The sequence below is a fragment of the Euphorbia lathyris genome, chromosome 5 (assembly GCF_963576675.1).
Source record: "Euphorbia lathyris chromosome 5, ddEupLath1.1, whole genome shotgun sequence".
Classification (NCBI taxonomy): domain Eukaryota; kingdom Viridiplantae; phylum Streptophyta; class Magnoliopsida; order Malpighiales; family Euphorbiaceae; genus Euphorbia; species Euphorbia lathyris.
Window position 1 is genome coordinate 76,605,911 of NC_088914.1, and position 20,700 is coordinate 76,626,610.

Below are 20,700 nucleotides of genomic sequence, written 5' to 3' on the forward strand. Positions count from 1 at the left end.
CCTAGTCTACTTGGAGGGGTTAAAATTGACATTATAGTGTCTTTGATAACATAGAAGGGAGATTAAAATTGATATTATCTATATCAAACACAATGAATTTTCACATGCACATTAATAAGCAAGTGAATTTGCCCATTCATCGTTAAATATAGGTTTATTAAATCTAAGGTTCGGGTTGCTTTGAATCTCCACCTTAGAATTCCAATCAGACTAAGTCTAACGGTAAATTAGCAAATTCTACTTACTCATTAAGGTGCATGTGATCAAGACTAAACAAATACATCCTTCCTATCCATCACACTAATGATCAAATTAAAATCTTAAGAATTAAATACAATAAGTTAAAACTTAATTCAAACGAACCAAAGACATGGACAGAGTTCAATTTTAGTTTCAAGTACAAACCCCATTATTGTAAAGTTACAAACAAACGACACAATTTCACATGTAAAAAATTTGTTTCAGTGTGCCTCACGTGTGCTCGATATCAATATCACCTGACACAGTATTCACACTTTAGACCATCGGTTTTTAAAAAAACCAAAGCAGTCAAAATCTCTATCTAACAGACCAATCATTATTTACCTTTACTTTTAACCATTTTTCAATGTAAATATTTCCCCAAATCCAGGGTACAATTTCTCCTATCTTTTCTAACCCACTCCCACTCGCCATTTTTAGCGCGTAAAACATACTCCTACTTACTATCTCCATTTATCTGCACAATGGCACGAGTTTCAATTCAAGCTCCATTTAAACCCCGCCATCTTCTCCATCAAGAACCAGAAATTTTTCAACTCAGTGATGGAGGATATGTCTAGTGCGAATGCTTATGTGTATTCAGGCGGAGGCGATCACCGGTCATCTGATGAAATTTCGATTTTTCTTAATCAGATTATGCATCGTTCTTCTCTTAATTCGTCTTCTGTAGCTTCTCAAACGATGTCGTTTGGGTCCTCATTTGCGGCGCCGTTGTCTAGTTATCCTCACAGTTCAAAATGCGGATCCACTGTTGTCAAAGGAGGGATCTATGGCTTGAATTCGGGTGATATCTCGGGAAATGTGAGAGGGAATGGTGCAGGAAATGCGTCGTGTTTGTCGATTGGCGGAGTTATTAGTGAGAACGAGACTGAGGAGTACGACTGCGAAAGCGAGGTATACTTGTTATTTTTGATCCAGGGGTCCTCCCAGTAATTTCCAACTCTGTTTGGTTGCTGAGAAAATGTGGAAAGGAAAAACAAAGCTAAGTAATTGAATTTTTTCGGTAATTGTTGACTGCAGGAGGGTCTTGAAGCTTTTATAGAAGAGGTGCCGGCGAAGCCAAGTGCTTCTCGTAGCTCGTCGAAGAGAAGCAGAGCTGCAGAAGTTCATAATTTGTCTGAAAAGGTACTCCTCTCTCTTTTTTTTTTTCTTAGACTTGATTTTTCTTCGAAATTTCTTACTAAATTTGGGGATTCTTTGGCAGAGGAGGAGGAGTAGAATAAATGAGAAAATGAAAGCTCTGCAAAATCTCATTCCAAATTCAAACAAGGTGCTTCTCATAGTTCCTCCGAATTTGAATTTCTTGTACTGTAAAGTTGGGTTTTAAATTGAACTTTTTGATTGACAGACTGATAAAGCCTCAATGCTTGATGAAGCCATTGAATACCTCAAGCAGCTTCAGCTCCAAGTTCAGGTTTGTGGCATTTTCTCTCTATGCAAAGCAAACATATTATGTAATCGTTTCACACCTTCAATTCTTGAAGGTTTGATTGATTTCACTTTTTCATTTCTATCATGGCATATAAAGCATGCTCCTCTGACAGATCATCTTTTTTCACTCTTGGAAAGTTTATTTCTAGATTTGGCCATTGTCAATTTGTTCACATGAAAGCAGGCTAGTTATAGTTGACAATTGTCTTGTTGATGTGAACTAACTGTTAAATCTTGTTGTTGCTAGTTTAAGTTTATGGCACTGAATTGTTGTTATCTGACGACCAGAATCAGACATTGAGTAGGAAATGCTGAATTTTTTTATTTTTTTATTTTTTGGTTTCTTTAGGTGTTTTCTAGGGTAAATTGCACTTATGGTAACTGAAGTTTGGGGTCTATTTCACAATGGTCACTTAGCTTTATTTTCTTTCAATAAAATCACTAAACTTAATTTTTCATTTCAATAAAGTCATATTGGCCATCTTGTGTATAAAAACTCATATTGAAACATTGACATGACATAGATAACATTTGAGTATATGCCAACTCAGCCTCACGCCTTGGATGATATATGATTTTTTTAAATTGTTTTGTGGCTTACAATTTGCCACAGGCACAATATATGTTGTTTAGTTGACATATAGTCAACTTTCTTCTATACTATATCAACATTCATGTAAGTTTATGTACATAAATTGGCTGAAATTACTGGATTGGAATAAAATGTGAAGTTTAATGATTTTATTGATAGAAAATGAAGTTTGGTGACCTTTGTCAAACAGACCCTAAACGTTCAAATGACCTTCTCTGCATTTTACCCGTGTCTTCTAACCCTGAAAGGATGATAACCTAAGCCATCCTTTCTAAACGTTAATTCTGAGTAGTGATAATGCCATATCAAGTACAGTGAGAAGAGCACAAAATTGAAGCTACTAAATAATAATGAACCAAAGTTCAGTTTTTGGTGTTTTGCTGACATGACATTCATACTGCAGATGTTGTCAATGAGAAATGGAATAAGTCTGCATCCGATGTGCTTACCTAGACTGCTACAACCAATCCAACTCTCTCAATTCAGCAGGGGATTCAGCGACGATAACGGGTCTCAGCAAATGAATATAATTGGTAGTGTTCCTTTGAATCAAGAAAACCCTGATCAAACTCTCTATGATCTTCCAAACCAATGTACTGTTTCAAACCAGTTCTCATCTCTCAACATGTCAACTATACTAAGTTCAGAAACCTCGTTTGGTATTGACTCATCGCTTCGGGCACACTTTGACCCTTTCCCTCTTCCTGCTACTTCTGGGGTAAGTTTGCATAAGTTCCCTACAACTATGATGCATGTGAATACTTAAGATTCCCAGCCATCTTACATACATGTATGTCATTGAAGGAAATCTGCAGAGAAGATGGTTTGCCCCATCAGCATGTTAATGTAGATCATTCAGGAAGAATGCCACAGGGTGGGTATGCTAATGCTATGCCCAACTTCTATAGTGTCTAATTGGTATGAAAAATTTAAGCCGCTTTAACTGACATTTCTACATTTGTTGCTAGAAGTTGAGGTAGCGAGAACAACAGTATCACGCCCCTTCGAAACTCAACTTCAAGCATCGAACTTGAAGACTGTTGGCTCTTCGGGAGCATGGGTGATAGGAAGAGATCAGAGTGAATGTGTTTTCATGAAAGGGTAAACATACTTTCACATTCTTGCTTATGTTTGTTGCTATTCATGTCTATGTTTAACTTGGTTTATAATTCTTTCCAGGATTCAAGCAGGGAGTAGTGCTGGCAATGATGAAATTAAGATAGAAAGACATCATATTTGAAGGAGTAGTTAACTAATTGGTGGCTAACTTATAAATTTGTAGCAACTGAAAATACAGGCTCTAGCTTTTGCTTTTCATATAGCTAGCTCCTGCATTTTGGGTATGCATCTAGATATTATTGAGCAGATTTGTACCATCCATCATCTATGTTTTATATATTTGAAGTCAAGTGTTCATATGAATTCCTCTCATCTAATTAACATTTTGTATATTAAACTTTCAGCTGTTTTAATTAACCTAACATTCTTAACACTCATCAATCTCGACCATAGATATTAATCATGTCTAGCTTGTTGTAGGTATAGATAACTTGATAAAGCTTTAGTGAAGACATAAACTAGAAGTTCAAATAGTCATGGAATCAATTGGACTAAACGCTCAAACGGATAGTTAAAGCCAATTATAGAACTTATATTAATCTACATTTAATACCAATGTTATTTAGAGACAAACTACTCAATTTCATATTATGGAAATTAAGAGTTTATATACAATTCAGTAATTCATTCATCTAACATTTTCTTTTTATCTATATCACTTTTCATCTAAGTAATATTTTATATACCAACTTTTCAGCTTAATTACCTAATTTACTTGACATTTTATAATAATAATAGTAAGGCTAAAGGCATAATTAAGCTTATGAGCTTTACTTTTTCATATTCAGCCATTGATCAATAATTTTGTTATTGATTCAGTCCTTATATAACTTTTCCATTAAGAGTAAAAAATAAAACGAAATTATAAAAATTATTTGTTTCTCTTCCAATTTACGATTTTCAGCATTAGAATCGTCAAATTGATCTTCTCCTCTAATACTAAAATTCATTTCTTACAGGTTCTTCTCCTCTATGTCAACAGGCTGAATCCCTCAAAAGCTCGTGTTTCTCAAACTCGATGGAAAAGTTAAATAAGAGCCGAATGCATAACAAAATCATAAAATTTAGAAAAATAATTGATGAAGAGTTTAATTTAGGGTAATTAATTTATTAGTCCCTATATTATAACAAACACACTGTTTAGTCCCTGTATTTTAAAAAACACACGGTAAAGTTTCTAACGTTTTTCTCGATGAACTGTTTAGTCCCTAACGTTTTTCTCGGTGAACTGTTTAGTTCCTATCGTTAGACTCTCATGAAGATTTTATTAGTCAATTTGGATTTGCGTTCTTCTTTTCCTTTATTTTCCTTTCCTTTAAACTCTAATGCATCTGAAATCAATTTTGAGTGTTCTTCTTCTTCATTTTCTTCTTAATAGTTCAAATTCATAAGCATTGGGTCTGTTTTTTTTCTTGTTCTCCATACAAATAGTTTCTTCTTCTAAATTGGATTTCCTCTTCTGAAGTTTGAAGGTAAATAGTAAAGGATAATTTAGTCATTTCTGAAGTCATAAACGGTAAAAAATCAAAGAAACAGACAGAATGACTAAACAGTTCACTGAGAAAAAGGTTAGGGACCTTATTATGTGTTTTTAAAAATACAGAGACTAAACAGTATGTTTTGTCAAAATATAGGAACTTAATAAATTAATTACCCTTTAATTTATAAAACATGCAAAGTCAAAGCGCTTAATTATGTTTTTTTTTTTTTGCCTAAAAATAATAAAAAAGTTGTGTGCCTTTGGTTCTTTACTTTATGCAATGAATGTGTGCATTAAAAAATAGGGTAAATAATTATAAAGTCCCTAAGTTTTTATTTAATATACTAGTCAGTCCCTCTGTTTTTAGAAATAATTATATAGTCCCTCAGTTTTTAGTTTCATGAACTCCTTAGTCCTTATGTTTGAGTCAATGGTCCAACTATACCAAATAAATTTTAAAATACCCAAATTACCATTTATTCTATATTTTAATAATAAAACATCTATTTTTCCTATTTTATGTTTTTTTCTCTTTTTTTCCTACAGTCTCTACAATATTTTTTTCCTGCATAATCTCTACAATATTGAGTAATTAATTTATTAAATTTTATATAATTATAGGAATTTAATTTAGTAGTCTAAATTTTATTGACTAAAAAAATGAATGAAAAATATTTCAAAAATTATCAAAATAAGAGCAAAACTATATAAATTGTAAAAACTAATCTTTATTTATCTCTAATAAATTTTACAATGAAAAAAATATGATTTTTTAAAAAATTTATTAATATTTAATGCTAGTTTAAAGACATTATATTAGAAAAATAAAAATTTAAGAGAATAAAAATACATTTTTAATGATTAGTATATACAATTACATAAATTTCGGTATATATATACTTCATAAACTTTATTAAAACTATTTCGATTAAATTTGAAATTAAAAAATAAGTTTTTTATGTAAATAACTAGGGGCAATTTGGACTTTCACCTACAAAAACACATGGAAGGACTAAAGAGTTGATTAAAATAAAACTTAAGGACCTTATAATAATATGATGGACCTACTAGTGTGTTAAGAAAAAATATAAGGACTTTATAATTATTTACCCTAAAAAATAAGCCTTGCTTTTTCCTGTTGATCGTATTATAGTAATAAGCCACATTAGTGAGACAAAACCCAATTTGTTAGCTAAATATGCATGAAGTCTGACAAAGTAAGCACTAGAGTTTAGATTAATTTTTTAAAACCAAGTGAAAAATCTCATATATGGTCCTTTCTACAGCAAGCTTGTTGTCGTCACCCATATCATATCATATCATATCATTTGCCTGATATAATTTTTGTGACAGATTCTTGGTTTTCATCTTCTTTTGCCTTTTTTGGGTAGGTTGACTGCTACTTTGCTTTTATGGTCAAAAGACTTGAATTTTGACTGTCAAGAGTCAAAACTACTACGTGATAACTGTGCTGGTAGTGAGAAAGAATAGTTTGTATATCTACCAAAAACTTGACTTGACTCATTCATGTTCCTTGAGAATCTGTTTGGAAAAAAATATATGTATAAATAATTTGAATTCCAACATACAACTCTACCTGGCTTCTTTGCCCACTCTGAAAACGATTGGTTGTTAAATGGTGTTAATGGTTTGTTATTGCCTGAGATGGAGCATGGTGCTATCCTCTTTGCTGTTGTCTGTCACCAGCTTTGGCATTGGAGGAATACTGAGGTGTTTGGAGAAAAAGCTATAGTGATTCCTAATCTACTTAATTATTTCTCCAAGAAAATTAACACTATTACCAATAGCTTCAAAGGGGATTATTTAGCCAGTACTAGTCAGAGATCTGTTGAGCATCTTTTGGGTTGTAGTAGACCGGGGGAAGGGATTGTGAAATTAAATACCAATGGCTCGTGTCTTGCGGACGGTAGAATTGCGGCTGGAGGGGTCTTGAGAGATGCTGGTGACAATTGGGTGTCTGGCTTTACTCAGAATCTGGGGATGAGCTCTTCCTTTTCTGTTGAGCTCTGGGGTATCTTCTCTGGACTTCGATTGGCCATTGATATGGGGCTGAAAAGGCTGCTCGTGGATTCTGACAACCTTGAAGCAGTTAATATGATTGCTAATAACAAAGCTATGTGCTTGAGTAGCCAAAACCTTGCTGTGGAGGGCCATGAAAGGATGCCGGAAATTTCAACCTTCTCTTGTCCTCCGAACTTCCTTTGTTCGATTCTGTCAGATGATCGGGTGGGGGTTAGCTTTCCTAGGCTAATCTCAGGTTAGTTGTTGGTTTTTGTTGTTTTTCTTTCCCTTTCCTACAAAAAAAAAAATATCTCAATTCTCTTGCGTAATGTAATTGTCCGGTTTTGATCACAACCTTAATGACTATGCACTATTTGACCATTCACCGTTAGATGTAGGATTAGTAGAATCTTAAGATGGTAATTCATATTAGAGATATAAATTATGTAGTCATTTATCCCTGTGTAAAATAGTTAGTTTCCTAGAATCTAGCCTAGACTCTAGATTCAGTCATTCAGTTAAACACAAACTGTAATTTGTATTTATACTATCTGATACATCAATAACAATCACGGAACAATTCAAATTATTACATGGTATCAGAGCCATAACCTAACCCTATTCTTCTTCTATCCTCCTCCCCCACCGAAATATCCTCATATCCCTTCTCCAAACCCTAACACCGCCGACCACCACTTTCCGCCGCCATGACAAACACTTCGGCGACCTCGAACACAAACACAAACACGATCAATACTGCTAATTCCAACAATGATTCCCTAAAAATCGAAACACCAAACAATACCCACCCCTCCCTTACCGTTTCTAATATCTCCACATTCATCAAAATCACCTTGGATATTGAAAAAGATCACTACCCAACATGGGCCGCCTTGTTCAAACTCCATGCTAAAGCCTTTCAAGTTCTAGACCACATATTTCCCCCACCTGCTGCCGATTCTGATAATTCTCTCTAAACCACAAACCCCGAACCCTGGTCCTGTATCGATGTCGTAGTCCTCCAATGGATTTACAGTACCATATCCCTTGATTTACTTCACACCATCATTGTCGCTGATTCCACCGCGACCACAGCCTGGAACCGCCTCCAAGATATCTTTTCCGATAATAAACATTCCCGTGCCTTATTCCTTCAACAAGAATTTTCCAAAACCAAGCTTAACGACTTCTCTGATATTTCCTCCTACTGTCAACATCTGAAATCTCTCTCCGATCAATTATCTAATGTAGATTGCCCTATCACCAACGACCAGATGGTCCTACAACTCATCTTAGGCCTCACCGATGCTTATGACACAGTTGGTACCCAGCTTCGCCATGGAGATCCTCTTCCCCCGTTCCACAAAGCCCGTTCAATGCTGATATTAGAAGAAAATGCGCGGTTGCGCAAACACAACAGCTCACCAGCCTTCGTCGCCCTAACGGCCACAGACTCCTCCGCGTCGGCGTCGCAATTACCGCCGGGTCGTCCGGTGCCCTACCGGTCGAACAGTAACAGCCGCGGTGGCCGTTACGGACATCGCCCCTATCGCGGAAGGGGGCGCGTCATCACTACAGACCTGCGGCACCGCATCAGTACCGTCCAGCGATGGTCGCCCCGTGGCCTTACGCACAGCAATGGGGGCAGCCACAACCGTGGGCGACTCTTCCTTGCCCCTTTCCCGCAAACACATGGCAACCACAGTACTCTCCGAGTCGTCAGCAGCCTTAATTAGGTATCCTTGGCCCTAGACCGGGCACCCAGCAAGCCCACATCAACATGGCACCCCAGCCGTACATGCCAACTGATATCGCAGAGGCCATGCATACAATGACCATCTCACCACCTCCTGATCAGTGGCACAGGGACACAGGAGCCACCTCCCACGTGACGGCTAACCAAGGTACACTCACCTTTTATTTTCATTCAAGCCTCAATGGCAATATTACAATTCAAAACATCATATCACTTAGATTTAATAAGCATAGATCTAACGGCGAATGACCAAATTCATTTAGTCATTAAGGTGCATATGAATATTAGCGTGTAGTTGTCTGTCAATTAATGTGCTTAAGTTTTTCAATTATTCTCTCAAAAAAAAAAAAATAAGTTTTAGGCAAATAAGAACATCTTTTTTTTAATGGACAGACGATGGTAATCGCACCATCTTCTTAGGTTAGAACCCATTCCTTCCGATTGGCTTCCAGGAAGACGGAGACAGACGACCGAAGAAATTCCAACCTGAAAGTACAAAATTACCCTCATTATATTTGTGAGTTGACTGACCGCCCCTTTATCCCTCTTCTTGGTTTCACGTCTGATTTCATTTCTCCCAACTTCCAACTCTTTTCTTCTAATTCTCTTATCTGTCCTAAATTGCAAATCTATATCTCAATCTCAATCAACAAACAAGACTGAAATCCATCGAGTTACTTGTAAACGCAATCGGAGAAGAAAACAATTGAGATTAGTGAGTAATCCTTCTCTCTTTATCAACCTCTTAGATTTGTTTTCTTTTGCATGTATATTTTATGACTTATTTCTCAGTTTTTCTCCCTCCAGTCCCCCTTTCTTGAGGTTTTTTCTTGCATTAGTGGGTAAGAAATCTAGAATCTGTTTAGGGATTAAAATCTGTTAGGTTCTTTTTGGAATTCGACAAAACTGCAAGCTGAGGTTCCAAGTTTGCAGAAGGCTGAGGTTCCTAATTTTAGGGCCAATTTGACTTTTTGAAATTCAGAACAGATATATGAATGGAATAATAGTACAGGGACTAAGCGGTTTAAAACTAAGGACCATATAACTATTTTCAAAATAACAGGAACTGATTAGTGAATTAAGTAAAATGACAGGGACCAAATAATTGTGGCCAGACATATGCCAGAGAGGAAGGAGGCTGTTGGCTGTAGCTAAAGGCTAAAGCCGAACAAAGAGAGTTGCTATTTCCGTTTTCTCGATTCCCATCTCATTCATTATCTCTACAGTTTATTCTCTATTCCAAGAATTTCTAGTCGTTTTTACGTTTCTTTCAAAGCTCGGACTCTCCTTCCCCCCTCTCACACTTCTGTTCTGTCTTCTTCCCAGCCGTCCTTTTTCTACTCTTTTCCCTATAAATATGAGTAGCCTGAACTGATATTATATCCAAATATTTTTTTTGGAATTATCAGATTTCCTAGAAGAAGAAATGGAGGTTAAAGCCAATGGTCCCAATTCAGACTTGGGTCGGATTCCTGACGGACCTACCAACCCTATGGTTACACCTCTCCTAACTGATCTTTATCAGTTTACCATGGCTTATGCTTACTGGAAAGCTGGCAAGCATCAAGAACGAGCCGTGTGAGTATTTATCAGTTTGTTTATTGTTTGGTTGCTAAGAGATCACCAAATGGAAAAAGTTCAGTTTCGATAGTTAATTCTATTCTAGTTGTTAGTATTCATTTCAATTTCAATTTATGTTTTGTTCTTTTTGGTGTTCGGAAATTGAAAGGTTGAATTGCCAGTGCTCATCTTTTCAATGACAATTTTCTGCATATTGTATTGTTTTTTCCTTCAGGTTTGATTTATATTTTCGGAAGAATCCGTTCGGTGGTGAGTATACAATCTTTGCCGGATTAGATGAGTGCATAAGGTTGATTGCTAATTTCAAATTCACAGAGGAAGAAATTACTTTCATCCAACAAACTTTGCCTTCTTGCGAGGTAAGTGAAGCAAGTTTGCTAATGTTTTGATTTAATTCATTCTCTAGATTGTCAAACATCTTATTGAATTCGTGATTTGGTCAGACACGGAGTTTTCAAATTGCGTTTTAAGTCCGAGAGGAATAGATGGCGAATTCATAGTTTTAGCAAAGGACGAATATCAGTAAAAATAAGTCTCTTTATTGTTCTTACCAGTTTGATTTGCTATGGTTATATTCATAGACATCTTAACTTAAATTATGAACTTGATTCAAGCTATTACGAGCTTAATGTATATTGGCCTTTTCACCTGACCATTTTCTGTTGCTAGGATTGATATTTCTAGCAATCAATCTTCCAAATGACTTTTTCACTTGTTTGTGATTCTTTGGATCTGATTTGTGAGTATCTTCTCAGTTATCTGTTACTGACAAGTGTGATACCATAACATTAAAGTTATGGATGTTCTGGTCTGGTGCATAACTTTGGTGATAAACTTCTATATGTTTCTTTCAAATATAAAAAGGTGCTAATTTGACAATACATCATGAAAAGAATTGACACTAGGTTCTAAAATGAAGTTGGAATAAAGCTGTCTTATCGTGGGCATCAGTTAAAATGGAGTAATCTAACTTGCATATATGTGTGTGTTTCCACTAAGCTATATTGCATTATAGCTCCCTTGAACTAAATGATGTCAGATTGAAGGAATATTTAAATGGATTAGAAGGTCTAGATTATCTTGTAGGTACTATGTTTTATTCTTTAAAGTGGATCATGTTTGTGCCCATTGTTCGTGTACACTTGCTGCCTGTTCTATGGTTTTCCTTCTACAATAAAAAATTGAAGAAGTTCTATATTGATATTTGTTCTCTCTAATGATACTCCAAAAGTGTTCTTGAGATTGCGCCTTACTGTTTATTTTATGAGTAAATTTCTTCTGGAAGTTAATGAGTTGTCTCAAGCATTGTTTGATGTTAAGTATAGGATGGGTTCTGTGAGTATCTTAGAAGACTTGATTGTTCTGAAGTTGAAGTATATGCTATTCCAGAGGGGTCAGTTGTCTTCCCAAAGGTTCCCCTGCTAAGAATTGGAGGACCTGTTGCTGTGGGTAACAAGAATCTCGTTTTACTCTTTGTTTCTTTTTTTCTGCATGTTTTAGTGTGCTTTTCATCATTTTCGAATTATAGATCTCTTATGCTAGAGTGTAAATACATTGAAGTTGATCTTAATGCTTGTAATTTTTTAGGTGGTTCAATTGCTAGAAACTCCATTGCTGAATCTTGTTAATTACGCATCACTAGTGGCAACAAATGCAGCTCGTCATAGATTTGTTGCTGGGAAGTCCAAAATCCTACTAGAATTTGGCCTTAGACGAGCCCAGGTTTCTCCGATTGCTATTTTGTTTACATCTATCTGTTACTCATGAAGTGTTTGCTGTATTATGTTCTGTTTATGAAAAGATCTCTTCATTTACCTATAGGGTCCTGATGGTGGAATAGGGGCATCAAAGTATAGCTATCTTGGAGGATTTGATGCGACAAGGTAAGTATCTGGTGCAAACATCCAGTGATTTGAATTGATCTTTACTTTCGTTGGATGGATTTTGTTACCACTTATGACCTATGTTACATGGACTCGGCAAAAATGCCGCCTTACCGGTCCACACGACACGGATCCGGGTACGAAATCCGTGTCGGATTCGTGAGTGAACTCTCGGATACGGCAAGCTCTGAAGGTCTGCCGCCGCTGAGGAAGAAGGCGCATGTTCTTCTTCATCTTAATCGTTGAGAACGAAGAAGAAGGTGCCCAGCCCCATTTTAAAAAAAAATTGGGCCCAGATCATTTTAAGAAGGTGCCCAGCCCTAAGGTGCCCAGATCATTTTTAAATTTTAATTAATACAGTTGATGGATGTTTTAAATTTTGGGGTTTTTTTTGGAATTTATATATATATATAAAAAAAAAAAAGAGGGCGAGCCTTGGCGCAATGGTAAACGTTGTTGTCGTGTGACCAAGAGGTCACGGGTTCGAGTCTTAGGAGCGGCCTCTTGCCAAATAAATTGGCAGGGGAAGGCTTGCCCCCAGTACACCCTTGTGGTGGGACCCCTCCCCGGACCCTCGCTCAGCGGGGACGCGTAGTGCACCGGGCTGCCCCTATAAATATATATAAAAAATTATTCCGGTATCCCCGTACCTGTGTCCAAATTTAGGACAGAGTCCCCGTGTCCAAAATTTTTTAACTTGCCGTACCGGATACTCGGATCCGCACCCGTGTCGGACACTCGTATCCGAGTCCATGTAACATAGCTTGGGACTATTCACTGTGCTTTCCTAATTTACCTATTTTCATGCGCTGTTACTACTATAGCTTCTAGCTATGTTTATGAGGTCATGGATTTAATTAAAAGATGAGTTTCTTCTACCATGAGGCTCTTTGATGTTTAATTGGAACTGTGTTTCTGAATGTCTCCAAATTAGTAAGGTGATGAGGCTAAATTTGATGGTAATTGGTAAGGCCCTTTTTTGGTTATGACTTCCCAGGGAAAAAAGTTGAATACTCTCACACTTTATTATTATAACCACTCATGTATTAGCATTAGTATTTATTTATGTTAATAAAATAATAGAATATCACGTATATTTGCTATGAAGAAATTATTTATGAAAAACATAAAAGTAAAACTGTTTATTTTAAAAAAAAATAACGAAAATAATAGTGCTCCTGTTTATTTTGGATCTGATCCTGGACAAAATATGTACCAAACCTGCTCTTCCAGCATTAAGTAGTGTTGAAGTCTCATATCCCATTGATTTCCAATTTTAAACTGTTTGATATGGATTCCCTTTGCTTTATTGGATGAGGTTTGACGTTTCCAAAGGAGTCATTTTCTATCCATCCGTAGTTTCTATTTGCATGGATTGACAATCTTGGTGGTGCTCTCTTGTTTAACTTAGTGTGAAATAAGGCATTGTTCTTATGTGCACGATTTCACTATTGTGATTTTCATTTCCAACCTACCATGTGTAGAAAAATTAAGATGCCGATCTTTAGGATGTAGGATGCCATTTGAAATATTATCATCAATTAATTCCTTGTATTAGAGACTTGGCATGCCTATTCAACAATTTATTATGCTTGACAGCAATGTTGCAGCTGGGAGATTGTTTGGGATACCTCTTCGTGGAACACATTCCCATGCGTTTGTTAGCTCATATATGGTTGGTAATCCCCACAAGCTATTTAATTAACCTATTGTTGTTATTATGAGTAACCCATAGCAATAATGTAAATTGTAAAATGGTGAAGTCATGTAGATTTGTATATAGCAGTTGGAAGTAGCACGAATCTTATAATGCTTTACTTAATCAATATGCGTAAAGTATCATGAATAGTAGAATGGGACTAGTGATGCAAATTGGAAGAACTTCATTGGTAATTTCTTGTAGCTTCATTTCATAAGATTGTTTCATGCTTTTCTCCATGCATGTAGCTGGTCCTTGGTCAGGTTTTCATTCATGTGGAGCCTTTAGTTGTGGGTTTGACATTGACATTTCATCATTCCTGCTTTGCTCGTTGATTTTCTTTTTTCTCTATGCAAATGTTGCATGGTCTCTAATGAATGCAATCTTGTGTGCATGTGTGGTACATTTCTAGCTGTATATTAATTTCTTTGCTTTGGGCTCAGTTATTTGTTTGCCTGATTTATTTGCCTATATATGCAGAGCCTTGATGAGATAGTAGAAAAGTCACTGCAGAGCTCTGATGGTTCAAGTAACTGTGAGGATTTTGTCAGTTTGGTACAGACATGGTTGAACAAAATTAAGGTGTCTTATATTGACCTTTTTTTTATTAGTGTTATTAGTTGGCAAATATGGCATGGTTTGTAATGTTTGCCCATTTGGAACCAATAAATGCTGCTCTTTTATTTATCCTCTCTCACTCACACACACACACACACAAAACACGAGCGAAATTGTGAAAATAGCAAGTTCTTACAGTTTTAACATTGATATCGCAGTTCTTACAATTGCACTGTGGTATCTGCAAGTGTTAGACTTAAGAGTTCTTGCCAATGTAATTTAGCAGGTTTACCTTGTACCATAATAAATTTTGATACACCGGGACTCATGATTGATTTTAGACATTTCAAGGAGTAGAACATGGCTAACTCGTATGCAAAACCATGTTTGCAATTTTAACAAAAGTTCAAAAAGGAGATATTCTCTTTTTCTTTTATACTTGAGAATACATGCTCATACACATTGCATGAGTTTATGTTGATGCACCTTTATTAAATCCCCTTCTCTTAATAATTATAAGTCCAGAATATCCTTAATTATCCTGCGAATTATGTGAATAATGGCTTGTTCATTATAATACAAATGTCCTCTCAAGTTCACTTTCAACTTGAAAGGTCATGTCGGTAATCTCACCATTCAATACAAAATGAACAGTTGAGATTAGTTATATGTTCTTTGAAGGCAATATAAATTCTTAATCAATTCTTAGTATTTTAAAAATTAAGTCTCAAGCATTCATTTTGTATTGAATGGTTGAGATTTACCAAACATGGCGTCTCACGTTGAAAGTGAACTTGAGAGGATCCATGCTTCATTTGTTTATCTTCCTCTTCTTTTTGTACGTTCTTCTTATGCTGTTTTTCAGTTTGTTATATTGTATATTGTATGCAGTGGTCAAATTCATTACAAGGAACTTTTGGTGAGACCAATCAAAGTGAACTGGCAGCTTTCATATCGTATGCCTTAGCATTTCCAAACAACTTTCTGGCTCTTGTGGATACATATGATGTGAGTGCACATTTCACAAATTAGATATATGGATGGGCCTATCTGTCTCAGCTTCTATTTCAGTTTCTAGATTTTGTTTCTTGTGTTAGACCCTTAATGATTTGGTATAGGTAGGTGCATAAACTATGTTTTCGTTTTGAATTTAATGTTGATACTGCCATGTCAATATGTTTAAGCTGTTCTCAAAAGATACATGAAAATCAATATGACAAATTATAAGTGTTTGTTTTATTCAATTTGATACTATCAAATGTTCATTTGCTACTTTAATCTCTTCTATTGTCAAACCATATGTTCATTAATGATTCAAGGCATCAAACAGGTGTGAAGAACGACTTATGTATTATTTATGAAGGATTCGTTATATATTCTCTCACTAATTTTATCTACTGGTTATCTTGTTAGTCCAGTCAGGTAGTACTTCTAAGAAATGTCTGCTCTATAGTCTAACTGCGCATTGACTTTATTCTCTTCACATCCATTTACCAGGTTATGAGGAGTGGAATCCCCAACTTTTGTGCTGTTGCACTTGCACTTGATGATCTGGGGTGAGTCTGTAAGTTTATTATTGATTTTACTTCCCTTCAAGAGGGAGAGGGAGAATTAGCTGAACTCTCTGGATTCTCTTCTTCATTCACTATTTTTTTGGGCTTCCTCTATCAATAACTTGATTGCATGGCTCCTGCATCTTCCAAAAAGAACACTGTTATGCTAAGCTTGTGATACATCAAATTTGCATGTTCTATCTCTGCTTTTGTCAATTTGTCCATTTTGACAAACTGACTCTATAATGTTCATAAATGTCTTTTTTCTTTAATCTTCATAGTGTTCCACATAGCTGTTAATGGCGGGCCAAAGGTGCATGGCAACAGGCCTAGCGCTATGCCACCTAAATGGCAGGTGCTGTTACTCTGGCGCGTGCCAGCAGCACCAAGGAACAGTGATCAGGGATGCGCCATCAGTGGTCAGAGGCGCGCCATGGCGCACCTCTGCGACACACACACATATTTATATTAAAGGGTTTTTTTAAGTTTTTGATGTAGGTTTGATATTCGCCCTTGGATTAGACACATCTAAGGGTCCAAAAGTAGAAAACCAAAAAAAAAAAAAGAACAGAAGTACATGTTAGAATTGGAAAAGACACATTCACACAAGACAAACAACTATTTAAAGAGAAAGAGTAGTAGAGAAATAGTGATAGTGATAGTGATAGTGATAGTGATAGTGATGAGTTTGGAGAGTTTTGATTAGTCGATTTAGAATTTACTGTTTAGTTGAACAATTGAACTTTAAATTTGGAATATGGGGTTTATTGCATATAGAATTTGTTTATGATAATTTAAGAGTATTGTCAAGGTTTAGTATTTATTTCATTTTTATTTTAGAATTTATAATTTCTTACAATTTAAATATTATCATTTATAGTTTTATAAATTTTATTTTGTTAATGCGTCTTGTGTCGCTCAGGCGTTCGCTAAGGTTCCAGAACCCCCTTGCCCCAAGCGCCTCTAATAACTATTGTAACATCGATGATCTTGTTCAGTGTCATCAATCATTTTATATAACTATATTTTCATTAGTGAGTTTAGATGTTGTGCTATGCAGATATAGAGCAGTGGGCATTAGGCTTGATTCTGGTGACCTGGCCTATTTGTCATCTGAGACACGAAAGTTCTTTTGTTCCATTGAGAGAGAATTTGGATTGTCTGGTTTTGGAAAGACGAGTATCACTGCTAGTAATGACCTCAATGAGGAAACTTTAGATGCTTTAAATAAACAGGTAATCTTTCAGATCTAAATGTAATTTTAGCAATTATCGTTTGCTTGCTGCTTTAAAATTATCAAGGCACTTATGAATCTAAGAGGGAATACTCTTCAAATATCTGATGATCATGACATGCTGCTAACTAATAATACTATCCGACTCTGTCAAATACAAGTGTGCCTGACCACTCATCAACGTTTTAAATGAAGGTGCTCATTCCAAATATTCTACATCTCACTTGGTTGAACATAAAAAGTGAAGCTATTTATATTGGAGAAAGATAAAGAGAGAAAGAATGCTATAGGAAAAGACAAAAGGATGATATTTGCTTGTGTTTAAGTCTAGACTTTATGGTTGGAGATAATGTGTACTAATATTAAACATATTGAAGATAAAAGAATTCAGAAGCATGTTGGATCTTTTTCTTAGTGCTTACTGCTGCTGCTAAAGCTAACAAACTTGTTAGATGTGGCTATTGTAAAGCGCTAACAGGTGAATCATTAATCTGTCTGTCTGTCATCCCTTTGTAGACAACAACCCTTTTCTTAAATTTGAAATTCTTTTTGCCTGGTGTTCTTTCTGACTATTTTTTTTATGCGCATCTAGTTGAATTTGGTACATAACTTACGAAATGATAATTTGTTGATCTTGTTACAGAAGTTGTAGAAAATATTGCATGTTTTCAGTGCAGATAGAATAACTTATGTTTGCTTTCCTCAGACGCACTAGAATGAATAGAAATTATGTAATGCAGCAATAATGATGGCTATCAAACTAATATACTTCAATTGATGTATTGTTTTGGTGGAACTATAGATAAATTTGATCATTGATATTGGAATTTCTATCTAAATAAAGAGTACACATATGGAACCTAAATCCTTGATTGGGCTTATTTGATTTATTGCATATAGGGTCATGAAGTGGATGCATTTGGAATAGGGACCTATCTTGTCACTTGCTATGCTCAAGCTGCTTTGGGTTGTGTTTTCAAGCTTGTTGAGATAAATAGCCAACCTCGTATCAAACTTTCTGAAGATGTTTCTAAGGTTGATTACAGTGGCTATAAACTTCAGCTGCTTCTTGGTCTTTTTAATTATTTTTCTTTTTCTTTTTCTATTTCTTGATGTTTTTCCTTGTGCTTTGTACAAGGTATCTATACCATGTAAAAAACGGTGTTACAGATTATATGGCAAGGAAGGGTACCCCTTACTTGACATAATGACAGGGGAAAATGAACCGCCTCCAAAGGTAATTCATCTGTCTATATTTCTTATTAGATTTCTTGCTGTGGTGTATACATTGGTTTTCTTATCATATTGTGTATGGATTACTTGAACAGTTTATTGCAGAAGAATTTTCTGGAGTAATATTAAACGCCATTTTGTGAAATTATTTCTTTGTGATTGAAACTGAAAAACCCAACTCAATGCAAATCTGCGACAGATGAGCAAATCATTGCAAGTGAATAGAATTGTTTGTTGATTTTTTGGGTGGATATATAGTACAAGGCATTTATGATTTTATTGACCAAATTCTCAACATAAAACTTTTTTGTGTTACTTCTTTAAAGTTAAAAGAACTCACAGCCCTTGAATTTTTAGGTAATATATGATCAAGATCCCAAAACTTTCATTTGTGCCACTAGACCTCTCAACTTTAATTTTAGTTCCAGATCAGGTTATCACCAGCTACTAGTTGTATCAAAATGCATACATGGAGTCCTTTGTGTAATGAAATTCCATGTCTTTACAAATTTTATCCCAAAAATAAAAAGAAAATTTTGGAAACTAATGTGACATTTTCTATCATTTACCTTAATCTGATAATAGAAATGGGAACTCACCTTTTTAAACTTTCATTGGGTAAAACCCTATGGTTATATGCAATCAAATTGGAATTTCATTATGCAGACTAGATCGCCATGCACGAACTTCAATGGGAAAGTGACCAATGAGAGTCGGATAATATAATTTTTAGAATCCGAAATTAAGCTGTGAGGATGTTAGTGTTATTACATTAGTGAACCCTTGCCTGAAGTTGAAGGGCAGAGTGCTTTTAACCCGTAAAGTTATAATGCTGCACAAGACTGTGTCAATCCGGTTTTGATCACATGCACCTTAATGACCATGTAGAATTTGGTCATTCACCGTTAGATATAAGCTTATTAGAATCATAAGCTGCAGATTCAAAGCATCCTAAAACTTAGATTTAATAAGCCTATATCTAACGGTGAATGACCAATTTCACTTGGTCATTAAGGTGCATGTGAACATTGCTGGTGTCAATGACCTGAACTTTCTGCTGAGAACGGATAAATTTCTCGCAACTTGCTCCAATATTGTAACTGAATTAAAGTGGTCAAAATTATCTCATGTTAATTTGCAATTTCAGATGGGAGAAAGGATACTTTGCCGGCATCCTTTTAATGAATCCAAGAGAGCTTATGTGGTTCCGCAGAAGGTTGAGGAGCTTCTGAAGTGTTATTGGCCTGGGACCTCAGGTGGGGTTTTTGTGATATTGTTGAAAAGGATTAGACAACATATTCATCACAACATCTCCAAAGTCCTAATAACATAATCACAGAATTGTGCATAAGATGACATGATTGTTTTCTAGATTTAGTGTTTGCAAAGTGAAAAGTTTACTGTGTTTGACACATTGTCTATGCTTCTTGAAGATAAAGTAAGAGAAGATTTGCCTTCTCTTAAAGAAATTAGAGAGCGTTGCATGAAGCAAATTGAACACATGCGACCTGATCACATGAGGCGGTTGAACCCGACACCCTACAAGGTATTCACTCATCTCTTCTCCCTCTCTCTCAGATTCAGTCTAAAATCTATTCTGACAAAAATGGAAATGATCCTCCGATGCTAAGCAGGTGAGTGTTAGTGCGAAATTGTACGACTTTATTCATTTTCTATGGCTCAATGAAGCACCTGTTGGGGAGTTGCAATAGAAGATCAAATGGAGCAGTGTACAAAAATGCAAATAACTTCAAGAGTCAGAGGAGCTTGTTCACACAGTTATTACTCAGAAAAAAAGATGAATCTTATCAGTTCAAATATGTATACCTTTACCTTTGTTTGCATTGGAGATATTTAATACAATAGCTGTATGTTTTGCCTTTCATATTTTGTATTTTTCAAATCAACTGGTTTAACTTTTCTAATCTCATTGCAACCTAAGGATTTGGAAAGAACTAAATTGGCAATTTCTGTACTTTGTTTAATTTTTTTCAGCTCAAGTTAATCTCAAGTTCTCGTTTCTCAATCCATACCCAAGCAAAATTGCACAAAAGATGATGAGGTTATCCTTCCCTGGATTCTTTTTGGAACCTGAGCATTATTATTTTCCCTTTTTTTCTTTCTTTGCAGTAGTAAATGTAGGATAGTTAAAAAAAAAACTGGTTGGATATAACATGTGAAGCTCCAAGAGTTTTACATCCTCTGAGTTTTTTTTTAACTTCATACAAATTAATAAAGGGTAATTAATTTATTAGTCCCTATATTTTGACAAAGCACATTGTTTAGTCCTTGTATTTT

The 20,700-nt window shown here is 35.5% G+C and overlaps 2 protein-coding genes across 6 annotated transcripts; both read left to right on the forward strand.

The window, feature by feature from the left end:
- The first annotated feature begins 653 nt into the window (after nucleotides 1-653).
- Nucleotides 654-3,689, forward strand: LOC136230189 (transcription factor SPATULA). 4 transcript variants are annotated; one of them, XM_066019169.1, is made up of 8 exons: nucleotides 656-1,155; nucleotides 1,282-1,386; nucleotides 1,466-1,531; nucleotides 1,610-1,675; nucleotides 2,688-3,002; nucleotides 3,089-3,158; nucleotides 3,253-3,385; nucleotides 3,464-3,689. In XM_066019169.1, the coding sequence occupies exons 1-8, from the start codon at nucleotides 805-807 to the stop codon at nucleotides 3,522-3,524; spliced, it is 1,167 nt and encodes a 388-aa protein (XP_065875241.1). In that variant the 5' UTR covers nucleotides 656-804; the 3' UTR covers nucleotides 3,525-3,689. The 4 variants fall into 4 exon arrangements, with proteins under 4 accessions (XP_065875244.1, XP_065875245.1, XP_065875241.1 ...); XM_066019170.1 differs by having other exon boundaries at nucleotides 658-1,155; nucleotides 3,256-3,385; XM_066019172.1 differs by lacking the exon at nucleotides 3,464-3,689 and having other exon boundaries at nucleotides 654-1,155; nucleotides 3,089-3,162; nucleotides 3,253-3,386.
- A 5,406-nt stretch (nucleotides 3,690-9,095) lies between these two features.
- LOC136228989 (nicotinate phosphoribosyltransferase 2-like) lies at nucleotides 9,096-20,430 on the forward strand. 2 transcript variants are annotated; one of them, XM_066017504.1, is made up of 16 exons: nucleotides 9,096-9,376; nucleotides 10,071-10,239; nucleotides 10,457-10,601; nucleotides 11,568-11,687; nucleotides 11,830-11,964; nucleotides 12,064-12,125; nucleotides 13,725-13,800; nucleotides 14,305-14,406; nucleotides 15,274-15,390; nucleotides 15,880-15,938; nucleotides 16,996-17,170; nucleotides 18,070-18,204; nucleotides 18,308-18,406; nucleotides 19,550-19,658; nucleotides 19,836-19,948; nucleotides 20,037-20,430. In XM_066017504.1, exons 2-16 carry the CDS (start codon nucleotides 10,088-10,090, stop codon nucleotides 20,112-20,114), a joined length of 1,677 nt encoding a protein of 558 aa, XP_065873576.1. In that variant the 5' UTR covers nucleotides 9,096-9,376; nucleotides 10,071-10,087; the 3' UTR covers nucleotides 20,115-20,430. The 2 variants fall into 2 exon arrangements, with proteins under 2 accessions (XP_065873576.1, XP_065873577.1); XM_066017505.1 differs by lacking the exon at nucleotides 9,096-9,376 and having other exon boundaries at nucleotides 9,815-10,239.
- The last annotated feature ends 270 nt before the right edge of the window (nucleotides 20,431-20,700 follow it).

Excerpts from the sequence above, each read along its gene's own strand:
- LOC136230189 (XM_066019169.1), top strand. The coding sequence starts at position 805 with ATGGAGGATATGTCTAGTGCGAATGCTTATGTGTATTCAGGCGGAGGC. Across the intron at positions 3,003-3,088 it reads CTCTTCCTGCTACTTCTGGG|GAAATCTGCAGAGAAGATGG; the intron begins GTAAGTTTGCAT and ends ATGTCATTGAAG. Across the intron at positions 3,159-3,252 it reads TTCAGGAAGAATGCCACAGG|AAGTTGAGGTAGCGAGAACA; the intron begins GTGGGTATGCTA and ends ATTTGTTGCTAG.
- LOC136228989 (XM_066017504.1), top strand. The coding sequence starts at position 10,088 with ATGGAGGTTAAAGCCAATGGTCCCAATTCAGACTTGGGTCGGATTCCT. Across the intron at positions 12,126-13,724 it reads GGAGGATTTGATGCGACAAG|CAATGTTGCAGCTGGGAGAT; the intron begins GTAAGTATCTGG and ends TATGCTTGACAG. Across the intron at positions 19,659-19,835 it reads TTATTGGCCTGGGACCTCAG|ATAAAGTAAGAGAAGATTTG; the intron begins GTGGGGTTTTTG and ends TGCTTCTTGAAG.